Source organism: Temnothorax longispinosus, chromosome 7 (assembly GCF_030848805.1).
Source record: "Temnothorax longispinosus isolate EJ_2023e chromosome 7, Tlon_JGU_v1, whole genome shotgun sequence".
Classification (NCBI taxonomy): Eukaryota; Metazoa; Arthropoda; class Insecta; order Hymenoptera; family Formicidae; genus Temnothorax; species Temnothorax longispinosus.
Window position 1 is genome coordinate 17,957,878 of NC_092364.1, and position 11,458 is coordinate 17,969,335.

An 11,458-nucleotide genomic window follows, 5' to 3' on the forward strand; every position below is an offset into this window, starting at 1 on the left:
ACATGGTTTATAGAAAGTTATTAAGTCATTAAGTAATGGGTGTTCATGCGCGTTTAATAAAAACTTTGATGGCAACACGTTCGTGTTTATTGTTAACAATTTATTACGCAGATATAAATGTACGTATTGTATTACAAAAATATAACAGAGATGATTTATACATGTAATTACCCTTCTTACCAATTTCTTATCGAGTCGCGTTATAATATACAAAAACATTCCATTACAACGACTTTTGGTTGTCTCAAACGCTTTCCATTATTCACTCTAGAGCTTATTTCTAGGTTCATCATTTCCGAGCGTTATCTTCGAAATTTTTCCAGGTACCGGGAACACCACGCTATTATCTTCACCATTGTCAGTGAAAATTATGTTGAATCTCGTGTCAAGAAATTCCATTCTATTCTTTATCGGGGTTATCCTCGCTAATTCATCCATGGTGATCTCCGACTTGTCGATCACCTGTTTCTCCAGCAAGCTAACTTCCTTCGGGTACATCGTGTCTCCAGGTAAGACGTGCACAACGCCATCCTTCATGAGCATGCGCACCTGAAAATATATTTATTGCGACATGATGCATGATGCAACGAGATGATATACGTTCTTGCGATTATTCGTGATTTATATATTATATATTAATGGAATACTATTTAACTTACGTACCGGCAAATAGAACTGCATGCCTTCTCTATCGCGTTCCACGGCGACATCCAGGAGATCGTCGATATTTTTAATCTTGGTCAACCTGGCGATCTCGCACTGTTGCGGCGGTGGAAACGTGATGCCCGTTGAGCAAAGCCTTTCCGGGGTGTCCCACTAAATTCGATTTTCAGTGAATTAGTTCTCACGGGAGGTGCGCGCGCTATCGCGACCTATTGTTCAAAATATCTCACTTTCAGATCCTCCATTTCCACGGCTTCGTATTCGGCGTGCGGCACGTACGGCACGCAAGTCAAGTAGAAGGCGGTGTCGTACCGTTTGTCGTACGTGGTCGTGGGTGTCAACCAATTCCTCCATTCGTGCAGCGCCCATAAATCCGGATGGCACTCCAGTTTCCGGCAGAGATTGAAGAATTCCGTCGCGTCGTTGTGGACCTTGGTCCGCCACGTTTGCAGCTCGTCCTCGGGAACTGAAAGATTACCCGACGAATGTTAATATTCGCGACAAACTGACTAAACGGATTTCCCTCGATTTACTTACTCGACACGTGCTCGGCCCAGCCGGCGGGAGCACCGCTGTCTCGGTTGCGTCTGCAGATCAGGATTCCGCACTCCTCGAAGGTCTCGCGAATCGCCGTGATTCGCAGCGAGACCTCTCTGAGCAGCTCGTTCTCCCTCGAACGAAAGATCTGCGGTCGCGACGGGGTCCTCGCCGTCCTCGGCACCAGAGACACGAGCCTATCGTTGTCCAGGCCGAAGGTAGCGAAGTACTCGCGCCATTTCAGATTGGCGTCGGCTGGGTCCACCGTGCCGCCCGGGAAGACGTACAATCCCGGCATGAAGCTCGACTTCTGATGACGCTTCAGACATAGCAGCTGGTAATTGTGCTGGAAATCATATGTCGCCTGTAGCCTCGTCTAATCCCGCGCGAGAACGCCTCTCGACAGATATGTCGATAGACGTTAATTAAACGAGCCGCGTGTACACGTCGCGCCTTACAAAAATCGATACGATCGTAGAGAAAAGACTTTAAAAAAGTGCGTTGTCGTTAGTGCTGTGTCAGCAAGTCGGATAGTCAAGTTCTTTCATCATTCTCGTTCTACGTCACGGAGATAGAGTCGCGAGGTAGAGCGAGAAAACGCCGATCGAGTCTTCGTCAGGCGTACTAAAACGCATACGGTTTGCGTGTAATTTATATGTACTTACGACTGCAGGAGACACCGCGCGACTGTACGTCTGCCCGTGGCGTGCTGCTAATATCAAACTCGCTGCGTCCTGCCAAGCCTTCATCCTCTCGTGATTTCTGCCGCACGCGAGGTCGAATCACTGCGGATCCACTGGCGAAAATCTAATGAGAAAATCCTACTGCCGAATATCGTTATCGAATTAGACCGCGAACGTCGTCACGATAAATTACACCACGCCACGATAATAAAATTCAGTTTTAAATCGCGAACTCGGCCCATCTAGCGACGGAAGAACCGAAGGAAGAACCTCAATGTTGTCTTGTTTAAACGATCTTTTTATTACGTTTATATTGTGTTTGTATATGGCATTTCCTAATTTTATTTTCTTAATTTTATTACCGTTTATATTTATCGTTGTACATCACTATTATATGCCATGTTATCGCGAGTTGTACCAGCCACTCTGTCACTCTTATCTATCCGTTATTGAGTAACGAACCAATATGACTGCAACACTGCAGCTTTGCTTATCATTTTTCCTAATTATTTTCTTAATTTTATTACTATTTATATTTGTCGTCCTACACTACACAGACTACACTTGGCCGTTCGCCTTTCGCACTTAATAAATTCTCTACACTCTCCACAGTGTGATCGTCGGGTCGATTTGGGTCGGTGGGGGAAATCGAGTTTATTACTTTATTTGCATTTCACGACACAATAAACACAATTCCCAATCCCAATCGAGCCGAGGATCTCCGGATGGAGTATGGAGTTCCGGTCACGTAGGCGGTAGGCTACGTTTTCCCTTGCTTGCCGTCCGGCTTCCCCGTCGCCGCGATCATCAGCTCATACAGCTGGCACACCTGTTCGTCCCGCAGCTTTACGAGCTCCTCCTCCTTCAGATATTGCCCGAGCGGCCGTCCCGTATGCGGGCCCCTCAGCCCGAGCTGCTCAGCGAGGGACACCGCGTAATTCTACGGAGAAGGGAAATCGCTAATCGCAACGTCACCGTCACCGTCGGGGCCTCGCTCGCGCGAACATAACCTCGCGTCGCGCGCTCGCACGACGGCGACGGTCGGCGCGCCTCTAGTTAGTCTAGGTTACTTACGGTCCACTCGTGGAGGAAGACGATCGCCTCGCTCTCCACGCAGTTTTTATGCCTCCGGAACTCGTCGCGGACGTAACCGTCGCCCAGGGGCCGGACCTCGGCCGGCAGGCCGCGATGTAACCTCAAAATCGTCTTGTACAACATCCTGACGCGCTGCACGTGCGTCCGGGAGGCCATGACGCGCGTTAACACGCGCTTGCGGACACGGCGCGGTTATAATGGTTATATTCGTCGCTTTTCATCGATCCCGCTTTTATTCTATTGTTAATCGTTCGGCCTAACCTCGCTAATTGTCGCTAATCTCGGCTCTCGGCGCGCCGTATCGATCCCCGACGCTGCCTGCGACGTGATTTTTTCGAGGAAATTTTGGCATCCCGTCGGCGAAAACGCCTGGGTGAAAATCGACCTCGACCGTCGGCCGTCGGCCAAGTCAATTCTGGCAGACACTGTCCGCCGACGTGATATTTTAATGAGTCAGCCGTAGACCTCGCAGATTCTCGTGTATTATTTGTAATAACTTAAGCCGGCTTATAAACGAGATTGAACTCGTTATTACTATTGAGAGAGCAAAGCCGAATGTTTATCAGTATTTCAGTGACAGACAAGGGCCATGCGTGCATTTATTGAAAAAATCTTCCCTTCTTTCACATCATATTCTTTCGTATTCTTTATTTGTATTTGATTAGCAATTTAACTTATTTTTTACAAAAAAAATAAGCATGAGCGAAAAATGCATATACATATATTATTCTTACTTATGAATATCTACAGGTCCTTACAAATAGATTTAAGTACTTAAAAAACGATTACAGGACGAAAATTGGACAATATTAATAGCACAATTGTTGAAGACTGTCTTAATTTATGCAAATTGAGCAACCAGGTCCAATCCAAGATAATGCAAATCGTTTTCCGCACCCGATTAGAATATCGCCGAAACTTAATTGGCGTGTCGCTTGTGGTGTTTCCACGCTCTTGCTCAGACTAGTTATCCTCGGGAGATCTGGCGTCTTGAATTTCCTATAAATTATAAATTGAGTATAAATAAGAAATTTACATAAAATGTTCAGTAATAAGGAATAAAATTTTAGGTAGAGTAAGAAAAAAAATGAGTTTTGAAAGTCAAACGCAATTAGCTATGCGTGAGTTAACATTTAAGTTACTTAACATTTGATAACAATTCAACACAATGTTAAATCGTGCGTTTCGGCTCGACTACTTTGAACTATCTTTAGCGAAACCAGTAACGGGTAAATTAAATAATTTCACGCTTTTTGACGAGCATTAGGTGAGCACCTCAAGATTAAATGGAAGAATGGAAGATTAAATAAAGACAATGTAATCTTCACGAGAAAATACTAGTAAAATTTTGCTAATGTTTATAATCTGCAATGATTGAATCAAAAATAAAAGTTGGGTCTACCAACAAAGAGAAGTAAAGTCAATTCATCAAAATCAGTCCAGAGAACATGAGAATGACAAATTGTTTATAATTGTTAAGTTGAATTGTTAATTAAATGTTAAATAATGTTAACTCACGCTTGGCTAACGGCGTATAACTCACAAACCTCACTTTTTTCTTTATTACATGTTAATTTTAATGTTGTTATTAATATCGGAAATCTTTAGTTAAATTATCTATTTATTTAAATTGTATATAAATTGTTAAACTTTCGCTCCATTCTGCTCGTAGGCTTTTCATATTGAATTGCAAAAGTTGTGTGACAATACGAATAGAGACGTTCCGCCAGTTTGATATAAACTAACATCTAAAATTTTTCCGTAGAAAAAGATGAAGATTCCATTACGTGGGACTTTCCGTAAACCGAATTTAAATCTTTGTAATGATTTCCAGCGTCGTAAATGCAACTTTGAGATGCGGCCCAAGATTCTTTGATACAGTCTTCCAAAAAGGTGGATCGAGAATCGCGCGGTAAGATAAAACTTTTGAGATATGCAAACAGTTTCTCACCCACCCGATTCCTTCTTTCTCCGTACTTGGACCAGAATGTGACCTTACAGGTAGACTTTTGCCCGGTCTGCTTGTTGAAAACTGAGCACGACGAGAACGGCGGAGAGTACAGATGCAGGGAGACCGCAGGATTCATCGCACTTGGATTTTCAACGCGATGCAAACCCAGCGAATCTTGAACGGTAATTGAATTAAAAGATTTGCGCTCGAAATTTCATTTCGCGATTATTTTGCGTTTACAAAAGTGCGATCAGACTTGATATCCATGCAGCAAAAACAAATCATGTACAGTAAGGCGCATTAATTCGATTCGGGTCACAGAAGTCTGACTTTTTAATTAATTTACTTTAATAATTATTAAAGACTCAGCAGCCAATAAGTCAGAATTCTATGACCCATTGAATTAATGTACCTAACTGTGCGACAAGTTCCCAAGTTTCGAGGAAGCTGCTCATTTATCGCGTATTGAATATGTGAAACTTGTCATCTGCGGCTTAATTAAAAGTCATACCATTAATGTAACAGATCTCGTTCGTATCAAGCGTGTTCCTCTCGAGTTCCTTGAGCTCCTCCAAACCATTTTCCGTCTCGGATCCCGCGGGCCACGCGTACCTCGTCTAAGAAGCAACGTACTTTGATATATATTGATTTTATATCGCGTACGTATAACACGCGGTCTGTGAAATAGCTCTCAATAATTATCATAGGCAGTAATTTTCGTACCTCGCACAGTTTCCCTTGAAGGACTTTCATCACACAGTGCGCGTTGGCATGATCGTGTATGGCTGACCCATGACCTTCCCCCCAGCACAACACCATGAGATTGAACCTGCCGTTTCCTTCGTCAACTAGGTTCCTCGTATATCTACGCACAAAACGTTATGTGTTACAACCTAACGTTTTTCCTTAAAAAATCGACCGGTATCCGACCGGTCAGAATTTTTTAATTCCTCTGACCTTTCGAAAATCTCGGCACAAGTTTTGTGCACATTTTAAATGCGCGCACACATTAAACAATTATTACGCATACCGATTTTATCAGATATTCAGATATATACAAACGCTCGACTCGATAGCAAATTTATAGCTATCTCGATCCATCTTAATTGACAATTAGATATACATATTTACCGGTTGAAATTGTTAATTCGAATCTGGTGGATTTAGCATGAGAACTTATTATGAAATCAGCTTCTGAAATTAACTCGAATGATATTGCAGCTCGGAATCGAAAACTAGTCTAGTTAACCGGTTACTATAAATTTCAACAAAATCGCTCGCAGTCAATTGATTTATTAATTCACGTAAAACAGAAAGAAAAGTTGCTTTATGCTAATTTCATAAACTTTCAAAAAATATTTTAGCTAAAATGCTACTAAAACTTAAAGAAATTATGCTCAATATGGTTTTGATTATTTTAAAGCATCGATATTAAGGCTCCTGGTCCCTGCTGATGCTGTCCTTATTTAATGACGTCAGCAGCGAGAAATGACACGTTGAAAATTCTTGCATAGTATTTCTAAATAAAAAGACATTTGCACAAAATAACACTTCAGATCACTTCAGCACACTTCAAAAATACTCCGAGTTTTATCCATTTTCCCTGACAGTTAATAAACAGTCGTAAAATGAATGTAATGCAAAGCCTAACCATACAGGCTTATGCGCCTGATTTGGAAATACTATGCAAGAATTTTCAACGTGTCATTTCTCGCTTCTGACGTCATTAAATAAGGACAGCATCAGTAGGGACCAGGAGCTTTAATACGATTTAAACTTTCTAGTCGAAGAAAATAAAGAAAATTTATTTTCTCAAAAAGGCCAACCATTTAAATTTAGATTGTTCCGCATTAGGGTTTTTATAGGGTTATTAAATAATTATCAACACTTTTCGTAACATATATTTATATATTTTATTAACAATGGACTTATCATCTCAGAAGGAAGACCATTATTCATGCTTTAACATACAAGAGTGCACAATTTACGAACCGGTGCGGTGATCTGCGATTCCAGCAGCGAATGCAAGGTTGCTGACTCCATCAGAGCGAATATAATTTGAAAGTTTCGATGTTTCGCACGGCATGCGTTTCGTTCGTATTTTTTTTTTTTTTTTTTTTTTTCATGAGTTGTCCTGCGATGTACAGATACCAATGTTCTCTGGATTGCGCAGAACGCAAACACAGGGAAGGGGAATATATGCGTGGAAAGTACACATAACCAACTGACTATTCACCGGTCGATCGCCTCTGGGTGTTTATCGCTGCTCTAATTCCTGATGTTAAATAACATCTTTAAATATCAATATTTTATATCTGCTTAAGAAAAATATAATTTTCAAAATAATTGAGAGAGAGAGAGAATTACGTTATTTTCATTTTATCCAATATTAATATTTACTATTTATAATTTCATCAATGTCTCTCAGTCTTATTTAAAGAACATTCTCTCATGCAACGTATCAAAATATCTCCAAATCCCTCCATTTAAATATATATGAGTATTGATTTGTAATATACTAAACGAATATTTTTAACACGCTCGCTGGAACAAGTGTTCTTCATCGCAATGCATATGAATGAAAACGTTGAAAATAAAAATCCGAAGCGCACTAAAACAATTTTGTTATGCTCTGTTTCGAAAATAAAAAAAATTTCCGCTTGTAAAAGATTGTCATACTTTTCGTCTTTACAGAGGCGGGTTTTTGTTCTCTCACAAATTACAAATTATTTTGTTGACATGGTTTGCTGTATCGTCAACAATTTCCGTAAACCATAAATTGCACATTTGCCTAACGTAGGATCGCTAAAAGCGTTGAACAATATGATAATCCGTTGAAGTACAACGCCAAAAAAGTGTTTACCTTTCTAACGGCCTTTCATAAGAGCGATCTCGGTAGAAGGAATATTTGCCAGTCCTGCCACGCGCGGCATTGCGTTCTACTTCGTGTTGACATTTTTCTTCTCTCAAATCATTAATTTTAGAATTACTTCGTTGATATGGTTTGCTGTATCGTCAACAACTTCCATAATCTACAAATTGCACGTTCGCCTACGTAAGATCGCTGAAAGCTTTGAACAATATGATAACCCGTTGAAGTATGACGCCGAAAGTGTTTATCTTTCTAGCGGCCTTTCGTAAGAACGATCTCGGTGGAAGGAATATTTGCCTGCCACGCGGCATTACGTTCTACTTTGTGTTGACAGCAAAACCGGTAAACGTGCACCGTAGTTTCAGTACTTTCCCGAGTCACGTGGATCCCCGGCTACTGCACACAGTAATTCCACCTGCGTCCAAGGCGCTCGTTATCTCACGAACTCGTAAACTCATTTTCGTTCCTATTTACGGTCCCTCATCTAATCAAGAGCTGCCGAGATGTACCTATATTATGTTATCGTTGCTAATTATCAATGATGTGCAACATTATCAACATTAGCAACGCGTTAAATTACCTGTTTGCGATAATACGCGATAACATAATACGCACATAATATACATAATATGATGAAAGAAAAAACAGTAAAAAGTTGAGAAACTTCTCTTCTGAGAAAAAAACATAAAAATTTTCGAGTTTCATTAGCGGTTTGTGTGTTCTCGAATGTCTAAAACGTTTGAAAATTGCACGCAACAACTATCTCTGCGCTAAGTAAAACGTTATATCTCCGCTCTGAATATGAAAATATGAGTTACATCGTCCAGTTCGTTGTAACATGTTCACGGAGATAACATTGTCGGTGGTGCCTAATAATTCTAGAACATTCTCTCTCTTTCTGCCTCTGTTATCGGACGAATATGGAGATACGTCCAGATCGCGCGTAATAAATAAGCTAATCTAGTTATCGTTATACATGTGTGTAATACGCATCCCGGTAAATAAAGCTGTGGGACACGAGAAAATTTCCCTTCTGATTCGAAATTTATCTCCGCGTATCCTTAACTTTATGAGATAGCTAACGAGATTATTAGTTAGTTAATTATAAGTAATTTTAATCTGATACAAAATGTCATTTGCCTTGGGAACTTTCCGTCTCCTCCGACATTTCCTGACATCAGTCACACTCAGCATTTCTTTGTAAACACGATGGTTTTTCCTAAGATTACCATGTAATACCATGTAATATATTCCTCGTTGCGTTCTAAGTTATCTATTATTTCCGCCAGTCATGAGATCGATGGAGATCGGGAAAAAATTGAAGCGATGATACGATTCCATTAGCACATATCTGACGTATTTTTTCCGTCTGATGATCATTAAATGGCGATCATCTACTCCTATCACAAATGCAAGGTGACGTTACGGGTCACTTCAGAACAAGGTTTCTAAATTGTTTTTATGTTACGCGGAGATACCAGAAACAGAGAGAGAGAGAACGAACGGAGAACAGGCAGTCGATAACCCATTCTGAACTCCGTCATGTTAATTTCATTTCACAATTCCGCATTGCGTTGTATTCGCTCTATTTACACACCCCAAATGTGTTGATCGGCGAAAATATTTGTTTCCATCATTTAGTTATCAAGCGCACATCGTCCATTGACGCATTTCTCCGGAATGTCCCTAATTGACCGTTACCGTTATGCGCTGATTATGTTTGCAATAGTACCGTAATTATCGATGCGTAATTAGCTGATAGCTAATGAAAACATTTCCGTATGCACGCCACAATTCTCATTGCGCATTAACAAGTTGTGCAATTACATCAGATATATTCTGTAAAATCGCGGATCAAGCTTACCAATTGCGACCTTGAAAGTGCTGATATACATAATTTTATTCTTGGACATGTAAATAATGTAATGGGCATTGTTAAATTTTTAATTCCTTTAAGTCCCTGCGATTAATCACCGAGATTTTTTGATAATATTTTTCGTGATTTACCATACTATTATATTACCATTACTATTATACAGATTGTTTAAGTATTTTTTCATGTATATTAATAATTTATGCATATTTGAAACAACCGTACACAAAATTAAGACGACATACAATCTTTTTAGGTATTTTTTATAATAGTGATAGGTATAACATCTGTTGCATTTTACGTATAAACGACATGAATCAATTTATATATTAAAAAATATATAAAAGCAATGTGTTTCGTCAAATGCTAAGGTTTTGCGTAGGTTTTGCATGTAAATTATTAAATGTCAGATACCTGTATCTGTCGAACTTGGCGAATTTCTTCCACTCCATGGGATTGCTCTTGTAGCTCATCATCAGGTCCTGAACGTGATCGATATTCACATGATCCGTCTCGAAGGCTTCGTGCAGCGCATTTATAAGTTCCTGCAGGGTGGAAACTTTCTCCCGGCGGAGTTTCTCCCCGTTCTCAACGAGGCGCGACGCTTTTCCGCGCGGCACGTCGTACAGTCGGTTCTCTCGGTTGCAAATCTCCATTTTTCAGCCACCGCGGTATCTCCGTCACTTCGGCGATTCTATTCAATCGGCAAAAGTTTTTCTCTGCTTTCCCGCGAGCACCGTGGAGGGACGTGCGATCGCACCGCGGGGAGCCTTAACACCGTAAACACGTGAACGTTAAAATGCGAGCCTTGACTCGTCGCGGCTCTGACTCGTAGATTATGGCGCGGCTTCGAAAGCGAAGGGAAGACAAGAGATTTATACGGACGTCTTCAGCCTCTACACGCCAGGCACTAACTGCGCGAACGTACTAATCCGTACTACCTCGCTGTCTTTGCTCGCCTACAGCCGGTACCGGTCTAGTACAACGCGGATACAGCATCTTATATGCAGTGCAAGGTGCCCCCTACTCCAGCCGATCGTCCGAGCGGCGTCAACGTTTTGTGAACTTCCCGCTCTGTAGGGTACTTTTCAGCTTTTGTCAATGAAAAGATTCGAGCTAGATTTATTACGGTCCTATTCTTGAAAGAGGATACTTAAAGGTGCCGAAAATTCAAAGATTTATTGCTGCATCTTTCTGCTGTTATTGTTATTCTCTCGTATTAACGTTTCCAAATAATTCACGGAGAGAATTTTCTCTTAGAATTTACCCTGAAATCATGGTAGTTGTGGGACAACATGTATCCACCAAGAATTTTATGCGAGCTATTCTGATTAATATCTACCATAATAAAAAGTATTAATATCTATTACATTAAAATATAAAATATGTTTGATTAATTTTACTAAAATATATCTAGAAAATTTCAATAATTTTTCAAAATTTACCAATCTGCTTGGTAATTTTTATCACGTTGTTTGTAAAATGTCTTTTGCGCATACGTTTATTTTTTAATTATAAATAATTAACAATTTTGTTGTTAACTTTGTTAACTTAAAATCGTTAATGCTATTATATACAATTTTTTATGAGCAACAGGAAAATACACCTAAATAAAGCTATGACTCTTTTATTATATATACAAAAGATGATATACAGTTCTGCTATTTTTATACTTTCTAACATCTTTTATATATATATAATAAGAGTCATAATTTTATTTATGTGTATTTTCCTGTTGCTCATAAAAAATTGTATATAATAGCATTAACGATTTTAAGTTGACA

At 40.0% G+C, this 11,458-nt stretch overlaps 3 protein-coding genes across 4 annotated transcripts; all 3 read right to left on the minus strand.

Annotated features, from left to right (window-relative positions):
* Positions 1-79: 79 nt before the first annotated feature.
* LOC139816616 (acyl-coenzyme A diphosphatase NUDT19) lies at positions 80-2,618 on the minus strand. Its single transcript, XM_071784235.1, has 6 exons — positions 2,246-2,618; positions 1,866-2,007; positions 1,201-1,546; positions 894-1,129; positions 664-816; positions 80-549 (listed from the first exon to the last, which is right to left on the minus strand). The coding sequence occupies exons 2-6, from the start codon at positions 1,947-1,949 to the stop codon at positions 268-270; spliced, it is 1,101 nt and encodes a 366-aa protein (XP_071640336.1). The 5' UTR covers positions 1,950-2,007; positions 2,246-2,618; the 3' UTR covers positions 80-267.
* On the minus strand, positions 2,161-3,470 carry Sdhaf3 (Succinate dehydrogenase assembly factor 3). Its single transcript, XM_071784239.1, has 2 exons — positions 2,958-3,470; positions 2,161-2,823 (listed from the first exon to the last, which is right to left on the minus strand). The coding sequence occupies exons 1-2, from the start codon at positions 3,132-3,134 to the stop codon at positions 2,644-2,646; spliced, it is 357 nt and encodes a 118-aa protein (XP_071640340.1). The 5' UTR covers positions 3,135-3,470; the 3' UTR covers positions 2,161-2,643.
* A 212-nt stretch (positions 3,471-3,682) lies between these two features.
* LOC139816617 (cysteine dioxygenase type 1) lies at positions 3,683-10,659 on the minus strand. Of its 2 annotated transcripts, none has more exons than XM_071784236.1 (5): positions 10,089-10,659; positions 5,653-5,794; positions 5,441-5,546; positions 4,934-5,103; positions 3,683-3,977 (listed from the first exon to the last, which is right to left on the minus strand). In XM_071784236.1, exons 1-5 carry the CDS (start codon positions 10,328-10,330, stop codon positions 3,942-3,944), a joined length of 696 nt encoding a protein of 231 aa, XP_071640337.1. In that variant the 5' UTR covers positions 10,331-10,659; the 3' UTR covers positions 3,683-3,941. The 2 variants fall into 2 exon arrangements, with proteins under 2 accessions (XP_071640337.1, XP_071640338.1); XM_071784237.1 differs by having other exon boundaries at positions 4,930-5,103.
* Between the last annotated feature and the right edge of the window lie 799 nt (positions 10,660-11,458).